At 46.2% G+C, this 26,773-nt stretch overlaps 1 protein-coding gene across 10 annotated transcripts; it reads left to right on the top strand.

The window, feature by feature from the left end:
- The first annotated feature begins 1,842 nt into the window (after positions 1-1,842).
- Positions 1,843-26,237, top strand: Tm1 (tropomyosin 1). Of its 10 annotated transcripts, none has more exons than XR_010564509.2 (10): positions 1,859-2,096; positions 6,170-6,295; positions 12,705-12,838; positions 14,338-14,455; positions 16,057-16,127; positions 18,575-18,650; positions 19,531-19,593; positions 21,024-21,093; positions 21,839-21,978; positions 25,350-26,237. XR_010564509.2 is itself a non-coding variant. In XM_065432488.2 (9 exons), exons 1-9 carry the CDS (start codon positions 1,983-1,985, stop codon positions 25,430-25,432), a joined length of 855 nt encoding a protein of 284 aa, XP_065288560.1. In that variant the 5' UTR covers positions 1,843-1,982; the 3' UTR covers positions 25,433-26,237. The 10 variants fall into 10 exon arrangements, 6 of the variants coding, with proteins under 6 accessions (XP_065288560.1, XP_065288558.1, XP_065288559.1 ...); XR_010564508.2 differs by lacking the exon at positions 19,531-19,593 and adding an exon at positions 19,693-19,755 and having other exon boundaries at positions 1,867-2,096; XM_065432488.2 differs by lacking the exons at positions 14,338-14,455; positions 16,057-16,127; positions 21,839-21,978 and adding exons at positions 14,151-14,268; positions 16,366-16,436 and having other exon boundaries at positions 1,843-2,096.
- The last annotated feature ends 536 nt before the right edge of the window (positions 26,238-26,773 follow it).

Genomic DNA, 26,773 nt, shown 5'->3' with positions numbered 1-26,773 from the left:
GTTGTGCCGCAAGCTGTTGCATGCTTCAGGACGTAATGACGCAAGATTAAGTCACTTGATGCTGTTGGAAGCATTCTATATATTGTTCTACGATAACAGTGCTACTATTTCCCTTCGCGTTACTCTGAGGAATAGCAACGGAGAGCGAAAAACATATGTTGCGCAAAAGGGCTTAGGCCTATTTAAAGTATACACTCGACAATCCACGGACGTTGTCGCATTTATTCTTGATTTCGCTGTCTGAAGAAACGATTCATCGCGTGCACTGAAATAAGAGAAACAGACAAATAACATGCCTTCAGCTTATAGTGCACACGACAACGCTGTATACGTATAAGTGTGTCATGCGACATGCGTGTCCTCTGTGTCTCAGCGCGCGCCTGCAAAGGATGAGATAACGCGCCGGCAATGAAGACAGGAAGCCGGGGTTTCAAACATCCGCTTGTTCCGCTTCCGCGCAGAACGGACGATAGACCGCACATATTTTTTTTCCTTCAGAGGCATTCGGTGCGCCGCGCTCCCCCGAAGCGCATAACTGTACGGTCACGTCACGGTGACCACCCCGCGCGTACGAATCATCCGAAGCGCAATGCGAGCGCTGAGCGACCGCGCGCCCGCCTGGCGAGCACAACACTTCTGTTTTTTGCAACGGACGACGATGCAAAAGGAGGCGAAGGCCGCAGTTCTTTCTCGTACTATACCCGATGAATCACGCGCGCCCTACCTGTGGGGAATGCACCTTGGCCAGGGCTGACCCGAATCCGCGGGACGACTTGGCTGCCAAAAAAACTTCACGCTATAGATTCGACGAGAAGACCCGGTTTCGGGTAGGTTTGGTTGCAACCGGCGCTGAGAGAACGTAATAATCTACGCCAAAAGAAAGGTCAAATCAAGGAAAGCGGTTTGCGAGATCGACAAAGTCGACCGCTCGGAACGATATTGGCGCAGTAGAATACTGAAGACAGCGGACACAGGCGGCCGGAAAATGACGTGTCTCAATCTGTGTGAAGGTTAGGCCAATGCCGGCTACGGAATAAGACCGAACAGATTAAACAATAGATGCAGCGCTCAATGAACAGCTGTATACAAGAACTCTTCGTATCCTTGAAGTCCGTCCAGATGTTGCTGCGAAAGTGTATACCACATGGCACTGAATGCACGTGGCCACCGAAACACCTTGAAGGCATGGTTTGCCAGTCTCGTGTCAGCCATGCATACCAAGTCTGAAGGCGCCGTGCAGTAGACGAAGCCCCTCTTTCGAGCCTCAGAAAAAAAATATATGTATTGCAGTCAGCGCGAATTCTATGCTCGCATCTGCTTTTCTGGAAACCCGTAACCGAGAAACCCCACCGGAGCCACAAACTTAGAACACAACATGCGACAAAACTGTGCACTCCTGGAGGACAGCCGAAAGAAAGCTAAGGGGTGCCCGGAAAAAACAGTATCCAAGTGTCCAGCGTTACCTGGCCGCGACATCGCGCGAAGGTTTGGTCGAAGCTTGCATTGGCCGTTACACCGCGGTAGGTCGGTCGGTCGGTCATTGATGCTATGAAGCGGCGGCGGGAGAGGACAAGGTTACGCGTGGCGCGGGGGCGGGGCGGTTGTCGACCGGTGGTGGCGGTGCGCGGACCGCGAGCGGTGTGTGTGCATGTGCACGCGACGAGCAGCAGCAGCAGCAACAGCATGCAGAGTCCACAGGAGGCGGCCAGCGGAAAGGCACATTCCGCCTCGGAAGGGGCCCCAGCCGCGTGCCATATTTGGCACGGCCAGCCGAGGAGGCCGAGGGGCAGGAAACTCGAACCGCGTGACGTGGGCGGCCGGCGCCGGGGGGCGCTAGCGGCAGCCCCGGGAGAGAGACCCCGAGGAACTATCTTCCCCCGGCGTCCAGACTCCAGTCGTCCCAGGGCGTTCTCAACGAGTGGTCCAAGCTCCCCAGACCGTTCAGTTCTCAGCGAGCCGAGCCGCAACGAACACCAGCCAAGATGGAGGCCATCAAGAAGAAGATGCAGGCGATGAAGCTGGAGAAGGATAATGCGGTCGACCGGGCAGAGACCGCGGAAGGGCAGTCCAGGGAGGCCGCCCTGCGCGCCGAGAAGGTACGGAGTGACTTCAGTGCGCGACGCGTTGAGTGTGAACACCGCGGCCGCGAGGCCGGAGACCGAAACCGTGTCCTTAAGCTCGCGCCGTGCCGGCTGTCATGTGTGCATCGGCGAGGGTTTTCTTGTAGAAGCGAAAGCAGAAGTGCCGGCATGCTGCTTGTCGTCCCCTGCTTCGCGCGGTCAGGAGGCGGCGGGACGATGTTCACACGCGACCGCTCGCGCATGTTTCGCCGATCTCACGTGAACGCCCCCTGTGCCGTCTCGTCGTTCTTTTTGTCAGGTGTGCAAAGAAGCATTAGCTCAGAATAACTCGTCAGGATGTAGGATGTCAATGTAAGTCGTCCCTGAGCATTGCTGGTGCTGTCCTCTACAGGCTGGCATAGCAAGTAACCTTTACTACTGTACGAATCGCTATATCTCGCACGGATAATTTTTGTTTGTTTATTTTACAATTTTGTTTGGAAGTTTAGATAGGGCTGATAGATCATAACGTGATCGTGACGTAAGACAGTCTTTCCCCCGAGCGACCAACGCTGTATGGTCAGCTGCTGCATGGGAGACAAAGGTATTGCTCTTATCGGTCGAGCTCGCTCAAAACAAACAATTATAGGGCGGCGGGGAGTAGAACCTTAAACCATGCTCGGCGGTGAAGACAGCATACAACCGATGCTTGCTGGTTGAAAAAGAAAACAAAAGAACAGAGGAGGAAGGTGAACGCGACCATTTAGACGTTTAGGCCCTCGATTCGGTCTGTAGAACTAAACGGGCTCGGTTCGTCGGGCCTAAAGTGGCAGATAGAGACGGGAGGGCGGACGAGGCGTCCCGACGCTCCGCTTCTCCCGCGGATCTATTTCGGACCTTCTAAATCCGGCGCCGGCGGACCTAAACATGGGCACGCGTCCTGGCAAATACCTTTTCGGGTTCCCCCGTCGTGCAGCGCGTGCCGGATGTGACGTCAAAGCTGTCGGCGTTCCTGACCCAGGCTCTCGTGGATTTTCGATACCGTCATTGGGCTGGGGACACGAACGTTCGGACTATTCTGCGCCCTCGCGCAAATAAAATTTCGCGGCTGCCTGCATTTTCGCTTTCGTAAACTTGTCGCTGAACAGGCGTTATTTCGATGAAAGCACAGTCGCTATAGTTGATCCGGATGCATCTCATGGTATCTCGTAGCCTGTATATCTAAACGTAGTCCGAAAGGTACAGCTGCTATTTGATGACGGGCACCTTTCCTTCACACAGCATCGATAAGAGACATTACATTCCAGTTTAAAATCAAAACAAAACAAAAGACTTTTTCCGTCGTAAGATGGACACCGGTGCATGCGGGTGAGCTTGTTAGCCTTTTGTGTATTTGTTTCACTTTCGTGCTTTGCTTTTCGTTATTTGAGAGAAGCTTCTTCGAAGCAGTAAAAGAAATGGAATTGAAATGTGTAGTCTTATGCAACCGACGCTGCACAGGGGAGTTGCAGTGCTGTTCTGCAGCTACAGAATATTACTGACACATGAAGGGTGCATGTTGCATTCAGCATCGAAGATAGCAGACGTTTACCGTCGAGCTTCTGCATTGTCTTCATTTTGCGGATAATAACGTAGCACGTGCTATGGGCATTGCAAACGCGCTTGCGAGACCTTATTCATCCTGTAAATCGGAAAATCCCAGTGAGGTCGAATGCGTGCTGTCCAGATAATCGTACCGCACAGACAATACACACCCATTCATTCGTATTAAATTCCGCCTAGAGACGACAATTGCTGTGGTAGTTTGGGCATTCAAATGCATTTCAAATCTGGCTTACTATTGCTTTGTTGTGTCCTTGCCTTCGTTCCTTGCCCAGGTTAACATCTGTAGTGCAAGCGAAAAAATTAAGAAAAAAGTATCCTGTGGCTTGCAACCAAATCTACGTAGCCTTGCACATATGCCCTACATAGTGTACCGTACCCGTCAATCTGATGTCCAGGAGTACAGTACAACTAATCGCACTATAACACAAAACTAAGGTAAATGGTATATATAGAGCTTTGTATAAAACATGCTCGTGTTACTACTGCGCTATGTTTGTATAATGAATAGCATTAATGTGCACGACCCTCAAATAATTTACTTTTCAAAAGTGACCTTCAGACTCGCCGCGGTAGCTATGTAGAGATATCTCACTGTAAAATAATTTACACCCTGAAATTTGAATAAGTGTGTAAATGTGTCGATAACTCACACCCTTACTCCAAGGGGGTGTAAGGGTGTGAGATATAGACCCAATTACACACTTATTCACTTTTAAAGGTGTAAATTATTGAGTGTAAGGGTGTGAGTTATAGAGAGATTGACGCCCTTATTCACTTTTAAGTGTGCAAATTATTTTACACTGTATGACATTCTGCTGTTCAGCACGACGTAGCAGATCTGATTCCCGGTCGCGGCGACCATATTCCAAAAGAGGCGAAATACAAGTTCACTTGTGTACTACTTAGATATAGGTGCACGCGTTAAGTAGCCACATGTGGTCAAAATTGATCCAGAACCCACCACTACGGTGTATCCCACAGCCACAGTGTTGTTTCGTGACGTTACACACCACGAGGCAGTCAAACAAACGGACGGTATTCTCTCTGATCTGATTCTAAAATTTTCCGTTTCGAGGCCAGATGACCGCAAGGCGAGTGGAGCCAAGTGTCATCAGCCTAAAGGTTAAAAAAAGAGAAATATTTATATATGAACGAGAAGACAACAAACAAAGACACGAATGACAACATAGGGTAATTGCTTCTACTTACTAATTGAATTAAAGAAATGATAAGTTAATAGAAATGAAAGTGGATGGAAAAAAAAGCAACTGGCCGCAACGTGGGATACGAACCCACGTCATCGCATTACGCTTGCGACACTCTTACCAAGTGAGCTACCGCGGCGTCGTTTCCCCATCCCCTTTCTGGGGTATATATGCTTTACTACTGAAAGAACCCTAGAAATGTTCGCCAGCGCCACCACTCGCAAACCTTGGCGGCGAATGTGGAACATCCTGTCTGCCGCAGGCAGAAACAATAGGAGCAAAGCCTTTCGGATTCGCCTTCGTGTGTGTGTGTGTATATATATATATATATATATATATATATATATATATATATATATATATATATATATATATATATATATATATATATATATATATATATATACACACCCACACACGAACGATATGGCTATGTTTTCTCCCGGATGAGTCATTCGCATTTGATTAAAGCAAGAAGCCTGCACTTAACTGAGGACACGCACACAAAGGGGTTGGGGAGAATAGACAGTGTGCCAGCTTCAAGAATTGAATGTGCAACCTATTTATCGAGCCCGAAAAATCAAAGTGAAGGCACATGTCTGCGGAAATGTTAGTTTAATCGCATACGCTGGCGTTCGAGCGCGGCCGTTGTTTAACACAGCCTGACTTGCGTCGATCACGCTGCACCTTTAATAACTTCCAGTTCACCAAACATGGCGACCAAATGACCAAATATGGCGGCAGCCTTAAGTTCCTGTTGTAACCACCCCCCCCCCCCAAAAAAAAAAGATATAGACATTGGCTTAAGCAGCAGACCTATAGAGAGCAGACACATCTTGCCGTTAAAGAAAAGAAGAATGTTCCGCGAGCGTTATTCATACGTAACCCATTTCCCCTCGCTAAGCTCACAAGCAAAAACACTAGGGCTCCGAAGCTTTCTGGGTCTTGTACCTCCATATGAAGCCGAGAATGCGTCAGTGTCGAGACGCCGAGAGCGTTGTACGTTGCGTTCGCAAGGAAAGACCCTGTGAACGCCGCAACGCACGCGTTCTCAGCTTCGACTGCTGAACGCTTGTTTCACATGCGGGACCATCGCATAGCGTTCCGCTCAAAGAACACAGCACGTGCGCTGACATTTGTGGCAAGTGCGCATGCACGTGTGGCAGCGTCGACCGGCAGAGTGTGTGGAAAAGTATAGACGCTCGCAAAACGTAATGCACGCCGAAGGAAATGGCGAGTTCTACGTGTAAGTGCTTGCCGCTAACCGTGTGCCTTGGACGGCGCGTTCCTCCCTCGCAGGCTGAAGAAGAGGTGCGCAGCCTTCAGAAGAAGATCCAGTCGATCGAGAATGAGCTGGACCAGGTGCAGGAGCAGCTGTCCCAGGCCAACAGCAAGCTGGAGGAGAAGGACAAGGCTCTGCAGGCCGTGAGTACATATTAGCCATAGAGTTTCCTACAGAGATATCGACCCCCGCGAACAGCCCTCGGCGCGGTGACGTTGAGCGAGTCGCGTTCGTGTTGCGCGTCCTGCGCATTTAAACGCGCAGTGTTGTTGTAGAGTTTAAGCAAATGACTTGGCAGTGATAACGCGCGTCAGTAACTGTGCGCATCTCGCAGTATGCGGGTGACAGGTGTAGGACTAACGAGTCTGGAACGCGAAAAAGACGCCGCATCGCCAATACCAACGATGGGACCAACGTGGGTTGTCTGTTCGTATCGTGCTGAACTGTTTTGGCTTGTATTGCGCGGGCAAAGGGTTATCATAAGTGTATCTACCTACCTATCTAAGCGGTAGTAAGATCGAAGCCACTACAGCATTGCCGTTTTCATTTGAAATGCGACCTGACGTTTATGAGCGTCCCATCTTTTAGCGGCGACTTGGCGAAAGGGCTGGCCTATGGCACCGAACGCCTGTGCTACCATCCGACCACAGCTCGCCGACGCTGTCGAAGTCGTACCAACGACAGTTCGGCTAATTATAGCCTGCGCACCTGTTTCTGCAAGGCAAAACGTCGACCGTGCGAAACACACAGAACGCCGAGGTATCCGATAAGCGAAGCGAAGTTGATAATACACCGATGAGCATTCCGACGAGCAATCCACTTCAGCTCAGGCTCGACGTCCGCTACGCGCTTTCGTGAGTCGCATCTCCTGCGGAGAGAGACGTGAGATAACCTCCGCCGCGTATTGCGCGTTGACACTGCAACGCGCGCGGTCGCACTGCCTGCGTGGTGGGAGGCTTCCCCCCCGCCCGGAGGAATGTCCGTCGCGCCATTTGCATGCATTCCACAGCGGCGACGGGCGCGCGCTCCGTCTCGGACGCCGCGTCCCTGAAACGGCGAAAGCGTCGCTAACCCAGTTCTCCTGGCGGGCCCGCGGCCGCGCTCTTCCCGAGGCGAGCTGCTGCAGCAGCGGCAGGACAAGGGCGCCCCTTTCACGCCGAAAAACGACACCGCCGCCGCGCGCTCGACCGACGCTCGGGCGTAAGTGGGCACGTGGCCGCGGAGAAAATACGCGGGACACCGTGCAGCATAGCTTCTCGGTCGTGGCGTCAAGCCCGACGCCATCGAGGGACGCGCGGCGGGCTCCTGCGGTGGCAACTGCCGAACCTGCGCACGCCGTCTGCGATGAGGAGGCGATAAGGACGCGCCGAGAGCTTCGGTTCCTCGTTTTCGGCGTCGCGGCTAATAGGGCCAACTGCAGAAGCTGCTCCGAGCGCACAAAGGGAAGAAAACTGCGACGAGACAAAAACAAAAACAAAAAAAAACAGGGAAGGAAGGAAAGGGCTGCGCTGAGAGCACCTCCTAACGTGGACACAACCTGACTTGACCGTTCGGCTGCAGACCGTTTTTTGTTTGTTTGTTTGTTTGTTTATTTTTTACCGAAGGCAGACTTTAATCAATACTGGTGCCGAGGTTATAATACTATCCCCAGCTCGAGATTCGATTCAGTATGTCGCTTGGTAAATAGCCAGCTGAACAGCGCAAAGTGGTGCGCTGCATAGTGGAATGCGGTTTAATTTACAATCGGCATACAAGTCCTCAATGCCCGAACGACAAATTTAAAAAAAAAATAAACGTGCATGTTACACGAGTTTACTAGAGAAGACGGTAAACTGCATGGTACACTGGACAATTCTGTCACAACGATAATCTCGTTGTCAATTTTTTGGTGACAGTAAACCGTGATTCATCTTAATTGGACAGCGTCTGACGGACATCCCTGAGGTTAAACCCCAGTAAAGCGAGCTATAGAAGGGCGTTCCTATAACAAGATGCAAATGTTTCGCGGTGGGACACCTACGTAAGGAGCGGTGGCGAAGCCTCGTAAGACGCCGCCCCGTTGCTTGCCCAGCCACTGTCGCGTATCACCAGCGGTGGTCTCCGTGTTGAGAAACTTCCGTTGGCAATTTGCAATTCGAATATCAGAGAGCGCGTATAAGGTGTCGAGATGAGGGCGCTTCATCAAATTAGCATCGGAGTTCGCGGGCCGAATCGTAGTACATGCATGTACACGTATGCAGTGTCACACTGACACTGTTCTGCGATATTCCTCACCGTGGCGAATATTGGGCACTCGAGTGTTTGCACTCTTTTCAGTGATATGTTGGCCGCGCTCCCTTCAGATAGTGACAGAAAAAATATAGGGAATGCGCTGGATCCGAACGGTCATTGTCGTGCCCGGAACATTTTACATTTGTCACAATAATAAGCCTTGGGCGTTACTGAGAATATTGCAAGTCGTTTTTTTTTTTTTTTAGGCATTACCAATCATTATTGTTTAAGATTTAACGTTAGAGGACAATATGCCACAACGTCTTCCACTGCAGTATAGATTATTTAAATTGTATATTATATATATTGCTCTCTAACGCCGAATTTTAAGCGATAATCATGCTTCACAAGAGCCGCAGCATAGGGCACTGTCTTTTCGGTCATGCCACGTGGTGAGAACAGATAAGGAAGTAATTGAAGCAAATAAACCACCAAAATTACATTTGAAAATGTAAGTGTAAAGAGCGCACAAATGCTGGACAGACAGGAAAAAAGAAAACAAATGAAAGCTTTACACGTGTTAGGTTTATAACTTGTTCGAAAATGTATCGCTAGCTGTAGCTCGCCGACTCCCAAGTGAACGTGCTCCTTGAAATTGCTCGTTTCACAGCGAAGATCACTTTTCAGCGAACGACAGTCTGATTCATTTTCGTCACTGCCAGATGTCAGGCGAAAATATTTAAGTCGGTTTCCCAAATACATTCCAACAATAAAATTTAAAAGCCCGCCTCAAGGTAACCTGAAAATGTCACGGGGGAGCACGCGCGCGCGCGTACATTCGTACCGCTTGCTACAAAAACACGCACACAAAAGTTTTGTTTTTTTAATTGGCGATAAAAGCGCGGAAACGTGCAACAGCAGCTACTGCAAGTGAAAGCAGTACGTCGACATCACCGTTTTTGACCATTTTCGTGATTCAGGAAGCACTCAAGTAACTCCTAAGCCGAGTAACTATACTTCCCGCGCGCGCGCGTCCGTGCGACCGCTGTACGCACGCGGCCTCGCCCATCACGACCTTGTATACATGCGCCGCTCGGCGACTTCGTCCACGTTAGGCCTGTAGCGGGTGTGTTCCCCCACCCAGTTGTCAGTATTTCGGTGTGAACTTTAGCAGTCAAGATGAGCGCCGTCCAGCAGGGAACGTTGCTAGAAGTGCTCAAGAAAAAAATGCGGGCCATGAAAGACGAACTGGAAACTGCGAAAGAACAAGCAGAGGACGCGCAATCACGGGTGATGGAAGAAATCCGGCGTCGTGAAGAAGTGAGTGGCCAATTTTGCATTGTACAGACTCTACGGCGCCCGAGGATCGTGTGTTTCGGAACCGTGGTGGTCCGTACGGCTCAATCCGTGGTTACGGAGCACGTTATTAAGCGTGTTCGCGCGATGTAGCTTTACTTCTACTTTGCCGAAACCTTATAAGGACCGAGTTTGTAACCCATATTACGCAAACGATCCCGGTCCTGCTGCCGTTGTGTGTTATTTTTCCCCTTCGTAGTTGCGGAGACCTTGCATACCACTGTTTGGGCTTGTAGTATACGTAAACTTCGTGTGTTTTGGTGCATGTCGTAGCTTAACGGGGTGCTTGCGCTGCGCGCAGCGCACCTTTTCGGTTTGTTTTCGTGAAAGTGCCGCTCCCCGCTCGGCATCCGGTGCGGTATTCTAGTCTGACCGACCTTGTAGGAGCGCAACATTGCGCTAGCGCGAAAAAATGTCGAGGGAATTAAAGCGTTCCGATACTATCGAATACCCATTGGCTACCGGCGGTGGCCCGCCGTGGCCGGCTCTTCACCTCCCCCCTCCCATCGCAACCCCCACCCCACCCCCCTTCCACACCGTAGTGCTCCTAAGCTGGTTTTTACGCTCGGTGTATGTTCGACCCGGAATTTGTGGCCGGCCGGTTTTTAGAGTCACAGCGTTCCCAACCACAGGCCCGCACATGCATGTCCTGTACGCCAGTTGGCGGTCTCATGTCATCCCTCCGCAGGGAAGTCGGTTTCCATGACGCATAGAAGCACAGAATTCTGCTGTGCCCCCCGGTGATGTCGCGGTAGCTGCGAGTAGAGCGCATTTCGTTGTCGATCGTTATTTAATACCTAACGACCGCCCAGTGCACGCACGTGTGCGTTTCCGTGCCGTACTTGTCACAAGTGAAATTTATGTCCGCTGTATTTTTGTAGCGCCGGCGTCGCCATGCGACCGCCGCTACATCCCTGGATCGGCCCTACCTGTTCGCTTGTTTAGCTTGTATGACAGCACGGCTTGTGACGCGATGCCTGACTTCGATTGTTGGCACCCCACGTCGTCTTTGCCACTTAGTTCGCTGCCTGCGTTTACATCAAATAATTATTTGCGACTGCAAGGCGTGACATTTTCTAAAGCAGAGGCAAAAAACCGTAGATTATCTTATGTTAAAATTATCTGCGCGGCTTAACGCTGAAAAGTTATCAGATGCTATTAGTGTGCTCTAATTGAAGGGCATCATCGGATATGTAAATGTCAACAGGGAGTAACTCCACTCTTCACTGCAAGTATGTCTGCTTGTTACTCAGGATAGCTGCTTTGAAATGTCCGAAGTCCTGCAGAATTCAGTGAATTGTGTTAATTCCATTGAAGCTTGCACCTGTGGAGCAAATACTACTACACTGAGTAACTTGAGCAAGCAAGAGTGTTCCAAGCATTCATTTGGCATCAAGGTACTCATTCCGCATCGTGTTTGTAGCAGTCAGTGAACTGAACAACATTTTGATTAACAAACGTGAACTCGCAAGGTATTTAGTTTCTCTTATTTGTTATGAAGCACAGATATAGGAAGCACAGTCAGGCACAGCTGCTTTCTGAGAGAAACTATTATGAGTGCACTCTCCATTGAGGCTATAGTAGTCACATTAGAATGTTGTCTACCATTGAGATATTGCTTTTGTTACTGCCTTTTAACCTTCATCAGTCAACCTTGCTTCTATGTTGTAAATCTGCAGGTATGCACCAGAAATGGCCAGCATCGAGATAAGTAGTGTACTTTTCAGGCCTTATTTGCTTCATTTGTTGGTCAGCTTGCCGTTAGCAACATATATAACTTGTTCTGCTACTAGACATTGAGGCTTATGTTTAATGCACTTGTCATAAATGTCAGTTTTCTTGCAACAGAACAAATAGTTGCTTTGTAAAAACTTACTATTACACACAAATAGACTCAGAATCGTCTGCAGTGATAATTCATTTACCAAGTGTGGATAATGTGCAGTGAATGAATTGCTTCCAATTTAGCCTGCACACATTTTTTATCTCATTGTGCTGCTTTATGAACTGGAGCAGTAGCAATATTATGGGAGCCTTAAGATTGATCCAACATGGTTAATATTGTCATTCACACAACCTGTATTATTGCATTTGCTATCATGTACAGTGCTCAGCAATTGAAGCACAATACTTGGACTGTATGGCGGCCAACCCTTTTTGGGCCACTGGTGAATGTTGTATGATCGCTGAGGGGGCCGAATGCAGTCACAATCTATCACAGAGACACTCGCTTTCATTTTATGCAAAAATAAATCGGATCTGTGTCCCCCCAGTGCTCACCGGTGGCTCAAAAAAGTTCCAGCAGCCACATGCTCAGTGTATCGCTTTTAAATTGCTGAGCACTGTACTTCTCAGCTGTTATTTAGCCACAAAACTGCCTTGAAAAAAAAAAATTGTGTTACTAGAATAGACATTACTGCTACACATCACCGGCATGGATTTTTGGAGGTGTTTCCTCTGCAATTATTAAAATCTGGCTTCCACATGCGGACGTGAGACTAATGGAATTCTCCATGGATATGCTGGCATCTTCTTTTAAATGTGGCCACACCAAAGCAGTTCCTGCATTTTGTGGCACAACAGGAGTTTGTCTTGAGTAATCAAATGATACATGTCTTTGACATCGAGCGAGCAAGCCATGAAACCAACACCCAAGCTGTTTTTTAAACACTTCATTAATGTCTGACAACGCCACCTTAAAAATGGTTGTTGATGGTTACTAACACTGATCTTTCTTGGGTGAAGAGTTCGGCACATTTTGCCAATTCTCGTTCTCTGACATAATTGCAAGCTCGTTAAAAGAGCAGAGCATATGCGCTTTTCTTTTATATTTTGTGTTTGAAGGCGAGACAGTTATTTCCCTTGTCAGCATACTGTCCACTCTGCAGAAAATCAAACCTGAATAGCATAATGGTTTTCATCACTGGAAATCAGCATGCTTGACTTTACCATTCAATCACTGACTGTAATGTCTGTTTTGCGCAGGCTGAGGCTGAGGTTGCCGCCCACAACCGACGCATCCAGCTGCTGGAGGAGGACCTGGAACGCTCTGAGGAACGACTCAAGATTGCCACCCAGAAACTGGAAGAGGCCTCCCAGGCGGCTGACGAAAGCGAACGGTACTCCTGACCTTAAAATTGTGCTCTCACTTTTTTTGTGCGATGTGTGTAGTTCAGGGCAGTGAAAATATGTAAGTGCAGAACAGCTTGGGAAACGGGGAGGGAAAGGGGGCATTGTTTCACGAGTGCGAGCTTGGGGAGCTGTAGTACTGTTCTAATGTTATTTATGCAGGAAAGCATCATATAGCTTGATCTCCTGTCAAATTGTCTAAAGAAACTTAAGTCACCATTAGCACATATTTGAATATTTTGGCTTCCTTTAGCCCCATACACTCAAATAGGCTTGAGGTGTTACGAGGTAGTTTATGAAATGTATAGCTTTCATTGTTGCTTCCTTAATTTTCATATCAAATAGGTGTACGTTTTCTTTGTCAGCATTTTGAAAGTATATGAAAATTTCCTTTATAACATGCCAAACCTAAGATTCAAGGGCTTGAACTACAACTCCTAGCCTGCCACAAGGTGGAAAGCTTAAAGTATGGAGGAGTTTAAGGAAGTGGACCAAATATGGAGGCATTTTGGCACAGAAATATATGTTTGCAAAGAAAGTACGGTGTTGATTGGAGCATTCTAGAGGTATTGCAAAGCTCGAATACTTCGATGTCAGCCTGTTGCAGCAGTGTCTAGATATGACCAGAAAATTGTTGCAACATTCCTGTCTTCATAACATGGTCAATGAATGAAAGACAAAATAACAGATACAAGGCTGCTGGTGACCCACTGCATTCATTATTTACTATGATCATATCTACTATACTGTCAAGTGCTAGTCAGGCTGCTATTTGTAGTAGTATCAGTACTCAAGCGATGTGTCAGTTGATTGTTCTTACTTTGTACATTCAAAATTGTTCTCTAGAGGTTGCCATTATTTTTTTTTTTTTAAAGTACAAATTTGGCACGCTGTGCTTGTGCTCCTGTATGTATCATATGTGCCAAAGACATGCATGGCTTGTAAGGATCTCCGGTATTTCCAAAAAAGAGCTTGGCTCATCAGTACATATATTCAGCATTTCTCTGTTCCTTGTACAAAACTAGCAAATCGAAAGGCTTTCTTTATGTAGAACACACAAAGCTGCCGAACTTTTTGCACACTAGTAGCACTACCAACTAATTTTCTTGTTATCAATACCACATTCTTTCAAGAAGTCATGACCAAAAAATTCTAGCTTTCGGGGGAGGTAGCCTTCCTGCACAATAGCACACTGCTTAACTAAGTTGCGCACAGGCATAAACTTTTCATTTAGGGAAATTGCCTGCCAGTGTTCACTGGTGCTTCTTCTGCTCTCAAACACGCATTACTTTGCTTATCAAGCATCCGCAAGGCACTGGAGAACCGCACCAACATGGAAGATGACCGGATCACACTGCTTGAGAACCAGCTGGGCCAGGCACGCCTCATAGCTGAGGAGTCTGACAAAAAATATGAAGAGGTGAGGCATCCAGGCCGGCCACAGCTGACCGCGCGGCCTTTTTCTTTCTCTCTCTGTCTTCGCGAACAGCATGCGCAAAATGCTGGAGCACAGGAGCATCACAGACGAAGAACGCATGGACGGTCTCGAGGGGCAGCTCAAGGAAGCGCGCACGATGGCTGAGGATGCTGACAGGAAATACGATGAGGTGACTTGGCTCTGGAGAGAGTGGAAGCGAGGCATGCTGTGTGCTTCTCCACACTGCCTTCTGCTCCATGTGACCCCCGGCTGCCGTGTGTTCTGTGCCTCGGAGTGTGCCCCCCCCTGCAACCTTTCGGCTTCACCCCTAACAGAGCCACGTTCACCCTTGTTTCGAGTTTGCCGCACTCAGCGATGCACTTGTTATAACATGGTTTGTGGGTCCGCACCCGTTACCTAGTTGAATGTTCCACTGGGACTGTAGTAGTGACTATTTAGGTGCATGGTCTTCTGCCTAGTTATTTGTCAGCAAGCTGTCTCAAAGTGGGCCTTGCAAGCAAGCTCACTTGATAGATTTAGACAACCACAATGTCGTTGTGCTTTTCTGTTCCCTCTGCTCTGTGATGGCAGTGCAGTATCAGTGGTTGCCCTGAAGGGCTGTTTAATGGGAGTAGCTAGAAGTCTTCCTTTTGTGCAGGTCTTCCTTTTGTGAAGACTTAAGAACAGCTCTTACTTGGAACAAATTTTTGCTCAGCATTTGTTTATTAGTCACAAATACATGAGCATGGGAATCTAGGTGTATATAACTACTTACTGCATTGTATATTCTTCTGGAGCATTGTCAAGAAAACAGCTGGGCAGACTTGGAATAGGTCTAGCATTTAAACCCACAGGTTTTGCAGCACATTGAGGTTTTTCCGTTACCTGTACTGGAGTTCTTTGAAGTATTTGTGGGCATCAAGAAGACATACTTGAACTAATCACCACTGGGTTAAATGTTTGCCTTCGCTTGGTTTGGCCGACACACTTACGTCCACTAACTCTGCACGTCCCTGTGTGTTCATTGTTGTGATTTAAACTGCACAATTTGGAGCAATGGCTTTTGATGCTTGCATCTGCAGAAGACTATTCTGTGAAATATATTGGTTTGTTCATTTAACAAAAGAGTGTATATTCTTACGCTTGCTACAGGTTTAAATTAATTTTCATTGAAAGCTGCATGTGTGTGTTTGTTAACAATATCCCAATTTACAAAGAAAATTAAGAAATTTTCCTGCATGATTAAGGTATGCATCTTGAGCAGTTGTAGGCAGTTTGTTACTCATTCAAGCTGACTGTGTTTACTTGTTTTTAATGTCACATAAGACAATGAGAAATTCATTTTTCAATCTTGCTTGGCTCTATATGACTTGAACATCTCGAAATCTTGAAAGTTTTATATCATTGTGCATAACTTCAAATTACAAAGTTGCTGTTCAAAGATTATGCTGTTCAAAGCGATACCAAGAAAGGTGACACACTCGTAATGTTCAGACATTCCATTTACTCTAGTTTTGTCATTGTATTGAACTGCTGCTTGCTTGCCTCAAAAACCATTGCCAGTATTTTTTTTTCACCTTTGCTATGCACCTTTGGCTGCTAAAACTGAACTTTATTGACCAAAATTGTGCGTGAGAAGATTAGCGATTGTTCTAGGGGTAGGGGGGGTGGCATGGAGTAAAGCAGAGCAACATTCTCTACATCAACATAAAGCAGCGGTTGCAGTAGGTAGCAGAGCATTACGGCGTCTACCAAGACTAAATGCTCCGTGTGTGTGTCGCCGCACCCCAGGTGGCCCGCAAGTTGGCCATGGTTGAGGCTGACCTCGAACGCGCTGAGGAGCGTGCAGAGACTGGTGAGACGTAAGTGGTTCCGCACGACCCCATCATGTGTCTGCCCAGTGTGTGCGCGTGCTTGCGGCATTGACTTGTGTGAGAGTGCCTCTCGCGTGTGGTACGTGTACCTTGCTCTGCCACTCACAACTCTGCCGTGTGTCTGCTCTTCCCCCTCCGCCACCCTGATCCTGTCTTCCCCAATGATCGCCCCCTGCCATCGTGCAACACAACAACGCATGTGCAATGTGTGTGGTGGCATGCAAAGATGGCACGCCGCATCGCCCTTTTGGAGGCTGACCTGGAAAGGGCTGAGGAGAGGGCCTCCACGGGCGAGAGGTGAGGCTGTGGGCCAGACATCCCTTGTTATTTTAACCTTCGGCAGTCCTCCATTAACTGTGGCTGTTGCAAAGACTCAGTTGTAATTGTAGCCATATATTTAGTTGCTCTAGTTGTTGGAAACCTGTGAATTAGGTATAGTCTGTTATGTCACTTGCCCTGCATGCATATGTCGCTTGCCCTGCGTGTATTCACTGTCTTGCTACTGCTTTTAAGTGTAGCAGCACAGTGAAAGGGCCCTTGGATTAAAGTTAATTACCTTACTTTGCACATCTGCAAATTCTTGGCTGCTCTAAAGTTGGCAGACATGAACATTTCCGCACCTCGTAAGTGTTAGCAAATGCAGTCATTTCTTTCCTTTTTTCCCAAGTGCAAGTGCAAGGCTATTGCAAGGTTGAAATCTTGAATAGTGATTGGTATTAACTGTGTGGCTGTATATGAAGAGGACAAATATAACCACATGATTAAGCTTTACGAGGAATGTCTTATGTGCCCTGCAACATTTCATTAAACTATTTAGGTGAAGTGGTGGGATGGCTTGTCATGGCTTTCACATTGTCTCATACTCTTGAAGAATTGCTACAGAAGCAAATTCAGTCCTTCAAGCACTGTAATGCGGAAAAGATAAACATCAAAAATTGGAGGTGTGGCATTAGGAAATGCGTTTCTATAGCCTTTGTCTGAGACTTTCACTGGCACCTCTGTTGGGATCTTGTATTGACCAATGGTTTTGCCATTCCTGATTGTGGCATTCAGGGATGTGTGCGCCTATGTAGGTCAAACTGTTCTGAGGACATTAAATGCTGTAGGTGCTGGCAACCACTAAACTGTACTGATGATGAAACAGCAACTTTTTGAAGAGGTGCAAATTAGACAAAGTTAAACTTTTCCAATTCAATGTGGTTGATGTTCGTGCTTTATGCACTTCTTGATGATCTAATGGTAACCTTTTGTTCAGCTTCAAAGCTACTTTGTTGGTTGAAACAGTTGTTTGTAGTGACTCTACTTTTAGTAAAGCTTTCGTGCTAGCTGCCATCTTGATTATTATAAATAGGATTTTGCTGTTACAGGGCAGTGGCATATATGTAACCGCTACAGTACCTTTTATGTGCCATTCACTCTCGGTGATCGTAGTATAAGCGGTTTTCACTTACCCGCCTGAGAATGGCTTGCAACGTAGAGCTGGACTTATAATGTTATGTGGTTTGGTCTTGTTATGCCCCTTGGTAACTAGGCTTGTCTGCATGTCTAAAGAATATTGCATAACTTGGTGTGTGTTACTGACTTCTTTTGCTTGTTTCTAGTTTTTGGTAGCTTTTTGGTTGGTATGCACTATACTGGCCAAAATAGCTTATGGCCATGGGAGCTGTAAAGAGACATTGTAAATAACTTCTTAGGTGTGGTCTCAAAGCAATCAATGCAGCCCTCAATTTTGGGTAGCACACCAGGACTGCCAGCAATAAATAAATTTAATTTGTATATAGCTGCTGTTGTCCATAAGCTTTTACTGTCAACAGTGCAAGCTCTGTGGAAAGGGTGTTCTTCCCCTCTTTCCTTGATTTCTTACACAGATGTTACTATTACAGTTTCAATGTTCCTTGAGAACTATTGTCACCAAGCTTACGGAGGGCCCATCTAGCTATAATAAACCTTGTATTAGCTTCATTGAGATTCAGTGTTATTACCATCGAGCTTTTCCCAGAGCAAATAATTCATACCCTGTGGGCAATGGTAGGGGCTTTTCATTAGTACCAACTGGCCTTGCCATCTTCAATGGGAGTTACTGTCCATTGACCACTGCGACTAAATGTAATGTCACTCGTGATCATTTGGTGCCTTTGTTCTTTCTCTCACAAAATTGCCTCTTGTCCCCGCTTCAAGATTCCATAATAATTTGTTGCACTGCCTGCTAGTTAGAGATGTTGCATGCTTTATTGATTATTTGCCTGCAGGCCCACATTATTTGCGATTGCAGTTTTCTCTCCTAAAGTTCTTTCTGTTTCTTCCTTTGTTCCTTTCTTTCTCTTTTTGGGTACTTTCATAGCTGACAGTTAAGTTTTACCACTTTCAAGATTTATCTATACGCTGGGCCTGTTTAACGAATGTTGGTTACCTCACTGTGCAACCCTTCTGTGCAGCAAAATTGTGGAACTTGAGGAGGAGCTGCGTGTCGTGGGCAACAACCTGAAGTCCCTGGAAGTGAGCGAAGAGAAGGTAATGGGCAGTCATCATGAATTTGGACAGGGATGAGGAATAAGCAGCAGTCTGTTTCTCCTCAGTCATGAACAAAAGGCAGTTCTTTACCTGTGCTTGGTAACATCAGGCTCTTGCTTGGTGATCAAAATTTGTTTTGCATTATCGAGACACGATGCTAAGTTCCAACGGAATTTCTTTAGCATATCACATTGTACAGCATTGAACTGATCTTGAATGGCCAGTTAGCTTGGCCAGCTGTATATTAGAAAAATGATGTACTAGTATTCTTTGTTGCACTTTGCACCAAATAGTACTCTGCAGTCTTTGCTTTCATAATCATTATGCTCAGATTTTGGCTTGCTAGTGTTATTACTACTGTCAAATTGTGATCACCATTTGTCTTTGTAGATAGCCAAATAATTTTATATAGGTGTCATTGCAGCTTAACCTTTTGCACACCTACATTTGTAAGGATTCTTTTCCATTGATTCCGGCCTCATTGTTCATTGCACCGACAACTCAATGTTGGAACAGCAAAACAAAAAGATATCGAAAATAATCGTTACAAAATATGGCTCTAGATTCTTGTCAGATATCTTGGCGTATATGTCTAAGAACAAACTACCGAGCTACATTCAGCTTGGAATTGGAAAAGTAGTAGCCACTGGGCCTTGAGATTCACCGCTCTTCCTTATGGCTTTTTGCACCAGTCTTCAACTGGCAGACATTGCAGCAAACATGAAATCCGGCAAGTGTGAGCGTCTTTTCTTCTTGTGGGTGGCATCTGTCTCCCTAGCAATGCTTGGCTTCTCTATTTTTTTTAATCATCTCTCGTTATCGCCTCTAATTCTGCAATCTCTGTCTTTCGGGACTTTGGGTGGGGTGTCGTGAACCACAGGCCCAGCAGCGTGAGGAGTCGTATGCGCTTCAGATCAGCACAATGACTGCCAAACTGAAGGAGGTAAAGTGTGCCCCTTTTTGCGTTCTAACTTTGCTGCGTGTGTGTGTCTCTTTCTCTTCGTTCTCGTGTTGCCGCTGGGCGCTGGGACGGACGGTTTAGGCCCTGCAAAAGGAGGAGACGTACGAGATGCAAATCCGGCAGATGACCAATAGGCTGCAAGAGGTACGCTTACTGCTAGCTTGCCCCCCATGAGCGGTTGACCTCCCTCCAACCCAAACCCCTGTGTCACCGTGAATGCCTGTAGTTAGCACTCATTTATTTTTCTTGCACACCCCTTCGTCTTGCTCGATACGTATTTTTTTTTTTCCTCTTCTTTCCATAAGGGTTGAGTAACAACAGTAGCAGCCCTTGAGTTACCCCTTCGTAGCTGGCGTTGCCAATTCTTGCATCCGAACTTAGTCACCTGCCGTGTAAAATCCTTACCATTCTCATTAGTACTGTACTGTTGCGTGTCACGGACTAACTGTGCGTTCTTGTTATGTGGTGTTCTTTTCTTTCGTTCTTTCTTTTTAGGCTCCACTTACTAACGGTACTAGAATTCCTTTGTGATTGTATTACCTCTGCAGCTCTAGAGTGCACTTTTTTGTGCAGGAGCGTATGTGCCATACTTTGTTGTGCCAATGTTTACCAAACCTGCTTTTGTAGTTGTTTTGCTGTGGTCCTCCATTACAGCATTGTGTTCACATTGTTAACATGGAGTGTAGGGCTAGTTGGTGCATGCATTCAGTATGCATCTTGAGACTAGTGTGAAGGAACAAAGACTGAAGGAAAACATCAGATGAGAACTGAGGCTTGTTCAGCACTCATCCTGTCTTTGATTTGCTTGTAGTATCTTGTTCCTTCGTCCCAAGATGCACTTTGAGTGTTCACATCTTTTAGTTGTCCTTGTTCCTTATACTTCATTTGTCATTATGATCACATTTTCTAAAGCGAATCTTGCATTGACAAATTTGTTCATGTTGAACACTATATGTCCGTGGTAGTAAAACTTTTAGGGCACGTAACTTGAATCGCTTTATTCTTGGTGTGACTGTGAGGACTGTGTGTTATCACTAAAGCTTCAAGTTTGTTTGATGCAGCAGTTATGGGCTGCAGGAGCTCTGTATATCAGCTTAATATGAAAGTAGTGATCTGGAATTTGTTTACGACTACCCGTCAATTTGCCTCTTTTGGCACCAAATTTGTGGGCGAGTGCATTATAGTTCTCTGTTATGAGTGTATACTTGAATCATCTTAATGCAAAAGGCTAAAGAATGTTGGGATTCCTTTCTAGCTGTTCTTTGCATACAGCAAAAAGATCTACAAGCCGAAATTTGTAGTTTCTCTAAAAACATTTCCTGCATGCTCCAGCATGGTCATCGTGATGGGTTCATGTGATGTTGCAAATGTCTCCCATACGAGCACTCAGTGGTTGTCTCCACTACGCACAGGCCGAGGCCCGGGCTGAATTTGCCGAGAGGTCAGTGCAGAAGCTGCAGAAGGAAGTGGACAGACTGGAAGGTAAGTGCTCGTCCAAATATTGCATGCTACGATTTCTCTGTATTAGCATGCCGTCTAATTTATTTGGTTTGCAGTGGTTTCTCTCAGTGCATGCAGTGATTAACACATGAAAGTACGGGAATATGGGACGGCATTTAAGAGTATTAATGAATGCTTTTTGGGAAGAGCAGAATGTACAAGCATAAATGGTATGCGTTAAACTTACTTGTACATGCTGTGTGAGGTTTTATTTTGTAGTCGTTAGACATATTGGTAATAGGTAACTGACTTGGGATACATCGGCATCAGTAAGTGCAGCTTCTGTCTTATCATATACGTTCTAAAATTTTCTAAAACAAATTTCTCAGATAAATTATCATTCTTATTTATGCGGCTAATCTTAGACCGATTGAATGCATCCCTAGCACTTAGGTGAATATAGTTACTGGGAAATTGCAAGACACCATTTGCACAGTGTTGGCCAATTAGGCTTCTGTGTTCAGTCAAATCCAACTTTGATCAAGTGGCTGTAGGATTGCATTCTGTCATGACGACTAAATTTCTTGCTTGCACATAGTCTGTGCTCCCTGCCAGGAAAGTCTTCTCTCACCATAGCTGGAATATTCCTCTGCCTTCAATCATTACATTACGGTGTGACGGGGGTGGTGACAAACCGCCTCGTGGTGACGAACCGTCGTAGCACCAGCAGTTGGGGCGAGGGTGTCGAGAGAGCCATTGTTGAGCAGGAGCTTCTGTTGGCACACAGACGAGCTGCTTGTGGAGCGCGAGAAGAACCACATGCTCCAGGAAGAGGTGGAGACCACCCTGAAGGACCTGCAGTCCATGTGACCGGGCTCTCCGGCGCCCCGCTCTGCCTGCCACTGCTTTCTTCCCCCCTCTGTCCAGGTGTGACTAACCGCAACCCCCCCGTCCCCCCCCCGACCCCTTAGCACCTTGAGTGTATTGTTAGCAGCACCACTATGCACAGTACACGGTTACTTAGCCACCACTACAGCATTTGCTGCCATAGATCGACTATTGGATGACGCACCCGCATTGTCTTGAACCACAACAGTGTGTGCCCGACACTTGTAATGCAGGCTGGATGGAATATAAAGTCGGATGTTGATTTAACTAGTTCACAGTCAAAGTATTCAGTGTCTATGCTACAGAACAGTTTACTTCCTCTCAGAGGTTTTTGCTGATGATGCAAACCACAAACCCAGGCTACTTTGCTGGTAAATAACTGCTCAAGACAGAAGGTCTTTGGACTCTGGAAATAGAGCTCAAGACTGACAGTTGGCAGGAAATCAACTCACTTGGTGCATTAATAATTTTTGCAACTAAGCATTATTCGTGCGGTTTACTTAAAAGCACTTTTTGATTGCTCATTTCCGTCCAAAACCTAAAACGTGGTTGCTGAAGCACCTTGTGTTATTTGTAATGTCGATTCAACGAACAGTTTAGACCATCAGATATTGACAAGAGCATTGTTAAGGTTTCCTGGATAAGCTAGAGAACAGTTGACGGTGTGGTAACATGCCAAACTATGTGTGGAATATTCACACAGCTTATGCTGTCTAGTGTGAACCTTTCCTGAAGGCTTGTTTTTATTGCATTGTTGTTCAACCATGGTCATCACTGGGTTAGAAACGAGAGCAGACATTGCTTAGGAAAATTACGATTTTTATGGAAATGCATTATACAATAAGTTTTATGAAAGTGTGGTTCACTAAGCCGAAGTTTGGCTATATGTCATTTACCAAGGGTCTCATGGTACCACCTACTTTTTGCAATTGGAATAAATGCAAGGCCATGTGTGGCTTGTAATTGTAGCAGTCATCTTGCCAGAATTAAGCAGGGACATTGGCAGGCGTTGATACTAGGCATTGTGCATTCTCTTCTAAGCTTTTCAACCTTTATAGTTGAGGCTAGCTTAGATGTAAGTTTTATCATGAGTACTTCTTAAGATATTAGTATGGATAGCTGGGCATGTTGGTTCAGCATGATCTGATGCGAACGGCGCAATGACGACGGACAAAGAAACGTGTACCAAAAAGAAACTCACCCTGTGTGTGTGTTTCTCTGTGTCCATCATCGTGTTTGTGCCTTTCACATCAGGTAATGCTTAAGCCATCATGGCGGGTGACCATATTGTATAATTAGTAGGCCTCTTGGTCTTAAGGCTATGGCCAATCACTTTGACTACGTATGTGTAGCTGCCTCCTCCTGTCTGGCCATTTGCACACCATTGCTTGAGGCTGTTAGAATGCAGTCATCATGTAGGACAAAATTACTTTTCACAGCAGGCCATGCAGTAAGAGTGGTGTTGCTTTACATTCTCAGTCATTATGGTGTGGTTAGCTGTAGTGTGGCTGTATGAGGCACGTCTGTAGTTCTAGGGGCTTGTGGTGCTGTGCACGTGTGGTGGTGATGCCAGGTGGTTGTGCGGTTTGCTGTTTTAAGGTATGCGGTGATTAACAATGCTTGGGATATGGAGCTAACTGGGAGAGATCGGCAGCATTAGTGCTGCATTGAGGTGCCTTGCTGTTCCTTTCGTCAAAACCTAAGATTATGTGCAGCGTTTGCTAATGAAAGCACGGTGTGGCAGTAAGAGCTGGCTTTCAGAGAGATGTCGATAAAAGCCTGCACTATACTGAGCCACATCCCTTGCTACATGGCCATTTTCATTTTGAGCAAGGCACCTGTAAAGGGTTGTTAGTTAACTGCATGCAACATGGACATTTGTGAAATTTGCTGCTGTCAACTGTGATACAACAAAGGATTAGATGTATGTGTTGTGTTAGGTGCGTGCCCTATTATTAACCTCCATGTGTTGCATGGCATGTGTGAATGTCTAATTTAGACAGATTTTGGCATTCTATACAAAGGTAATCTGTTTTCCATTCCGTATTATATTGAACAGGCACGTGCGCTAAGTGCACTAGCAGCTCGCACCTCTTTGCACACTTTTTCCTTGTCCTTTCTTAAAAGTACAGTTTTTACCATGTAGTTTAGAATGTAATTTCGTCTGAAGAAGAGGATTGAAAGATACTGAAAGTGATTAGTGCTACCAGCTGTTTTAATCTTGATATGAGGGCTTGTCTCAAATTTACTGGACACTTCTTGGAAGGCTATGCCATGCCTTGAGTGTAGTAGACACTGTGCTTCAGTAATTATTCCCAACGATTCATTCTGGTGCATTTGCTCGACAAGTACTGCACCAATTGTGTGCATTTGTAAACGGACACTGAAAGTCTCACATGATGAAATAAAGGCCTGGGAACCTCTGAGAAGCATTATTGAATCTCAGTGACTAATTCAGCTGAGGTGTGGCACTGCTGTGCACTCCGTGTCGTTGAGAAGCGGCAACTTGATACAGTCTTGGATTTTGCCATTAGTTTGACATTGTAGTTGCAGCAGTTAAAACACGAGCAACAGCTGTTGCTCTTTGCAAGTTTTGTTCGCTCTTAATTTTGTTTTTTAATGTGAAACACGAGTGTTGCAAGCAGTCGGCTTCTGGTGGAAGCAACTTGTCAGGATATGCGTGCGCCTTTTAGCAGGTTTGCACAACCTCCTTTAAAAAATATTGCGGAAGGCCATGATTAATCTCTTTCTATCTTTCTTTGCACTGTGCTAAAGTGCAGGCTCTTGAACGTGTACTCCGTTTCATACTTGGCTGCCAATGCTGCTGAAGCTACAGAAATACTAGTCAGATGATAGACATCTTGCTCCGCACATTTCACAGTGCAGTTATTTTTTACCAGTGAGTACTTCATATTTTACAAGTACAACTTGTGGACCTAAGGTTACGTCAAATTACATATTATTTGTGTGCCTTAGTGTTTCCATTATGCGACTTGCATATGTTTTGGTCACAAGCAGTGCGCTGCGACTGCTGGCCACAGAAACGTATAGCTCCACTCGTTCAATGGTAAATAGGTTGAGATCTGTGGTGCCTGCCGTGTAATAAATAATTCATATTTCTTTACATTATAAGACTTAGTGTTACATCAAATTACGTGATGCATATGTGACACACTATTTCTCGGTCGCAATCGCGAGCCGCGAGAGAAGTATCTCTAGCCTTCAGAGCATTGCCTGCTACATATGAAATGTGGTATACGAGCAGTAGTGTGTATGATATGTCTTTAGAGGCCGTGTCAATGCATGCAAGCCTTTGAGGCCTATGACAGGAATTTGATGCCCCCAGCCTCTTCCACAGGGTATTATAATCTCATTGCTATGTTGCCATGCTCACGCCCACCCCTTCACAGACGAGCTTGTCCAGGAGAAGGAGAAGTACAAGGCCATCTCGGACGAGCTGGATCAGACCTTCTCTGAACTCACTGGCTACTAAGCTCCATGCAAAGGGACTGGCGCCACCGTCGTTTCTACCGCTGCTCTGCCAACGTTTCACTCTCACTTCGTCGTTGTCGTTGGGGGGTTAGGCTAGGACAGCAGGGGGACACAAGAAAAATGCCTTTTTACCCAATCAGAGATCGGGAGACAGGGAGAGGGGCCTGTTGTAACCCGCCGCCTTGTCCACCCAAATTGGCCTGGGACACATTTGGCACTGCATTTGCCAGTGGCCATTGCCTCATTGCATTGTTGGACTGAAAGGTTTGGGAAGGAGCTACTGTTTTCTTCTTTTGTCCCCTGTACTCTTGTTACAACATGGATAGACAGTGCCTCTCCCCTCTCTTTTTCATTGACTGTTGTTTGAGACGCCAACCACACATACAGACACAGAGAAGAACTAGCACTCTTCTTGTATTTTTTTTTTCTTCAGCTCTATGCATTTCCCCCCTTTTTTTTTCTCCTCAATTTCGGCAAGGTTGTAAGTATTTTACATCTTGTTTTCCTGCAGATGTGAGGATGTGTAATGAATGCTCCCATGCTTTATTTTTATTTTTTTTATTGGGACGGGAAAGCAAAGAGAGTGTTAAGTTTTGTGCCTAGGAATTCGAGGAAAGTGTTTTTTTGACACGTGTTGTACTCTGGACATGACTGGATGCCCTAGTAGCATTGCCTGCATCTTGGGTGCACCAGCCGTTTCTAGAGCAAACAAGGTTGATTGATAAAAACCAAAACTGCCAAGCAATTTGTATGCCAATATATCTGGTAATAAAAGAAAACCATATTTAAAGGTGCTCTGGCAAAAATTGTTTCATTTTGTGGTTCTCTTGCCCTTGACACTGCACCAGCGTGACGATATTGAGATCTTGCAAATACAGTAGGCAGAACAGGCGTAAATGCCTCGGGAATATACAGCGCAGAATAAAATGTTGCAGTTTCACCCGAAAGGCGAAGCATCGATTGTGATAGCAAATTACTAGAAAGCTATACAAACTAAGGATAGTAGTTTTATCATTGTATAAGCTCGTAAACATTCACTTTCTAAATTAATAAGCATGGTGTCACACGCACAGGCAAACAAACTCATTTCACTCAATGACTGGAGACTCGCTGTCAAAACGCTGGCGTGAGGAAGAGCGACAGCGAGAGCGAGTGAAAATGCCTTCCTACTGCCTCTCGCTTCAAGGCAAACTAAGTGGCGAGAACGCAGTGCAAGTGAAGCTATCGGCCCTCGGCACACCTAGATTATACTTTTCCAGATCACTTTCAAGTTAGGGCCCACAAAGCCGAACTCGGTTGTGCCATACGCAGCCGTCGCCAGAGTGTGGTGTGGACCTGACAT

This window comes from Dermacentor albipictus, chromosome 1 (genome assembly GCF_038994185.2).
Source record: "Dermacentor albipictus isolate Rhodes 1998 colony chromosome 1, USDA_Dalb.pri_finalv2, whole genome shotgun sequence".
Classification (NCBI taxonomy): domain Eukaryota; kingdom Metazoa; phylum Arthropoda; class Arachnida; order Ixodida; family Ixodidae; genus Dermacentor; species Dermacentor albipictus.
The sequence above is the reverse complement of the archived record's forward strand: the minus strand, read 5'-3'. Positions and strand labels throughout refer to the sequence as shown.

What these genes read in the sequence shown, in the direction of transcription:
- Tm1 (XM_065432488.2), top strand. Translation starts at nt 1,983, where the DNA reads ATGGAGGCCATCAAGAAGAAGATGCAGGCGATGAAGCTGGAGAAGGAT. An exon ending in CTGACAAAAAATATGAAGAG is followed by an intron (nt 14,269 to 16,365) that starts GTGAGGCATCCA and finishes TGGCATGCAAAG; the next exon opens with ATGGCACGCCGCATCGCCCT. An exon ending in TGACTGCCAAACTGAAGGAG is followed by an intron (nt 19,594 to 21,023) that starts GTAAAGTGTGCC and finishes CACTACGCACAG; the next exon opens with GCCGAGGCCCGGGCTGAATT.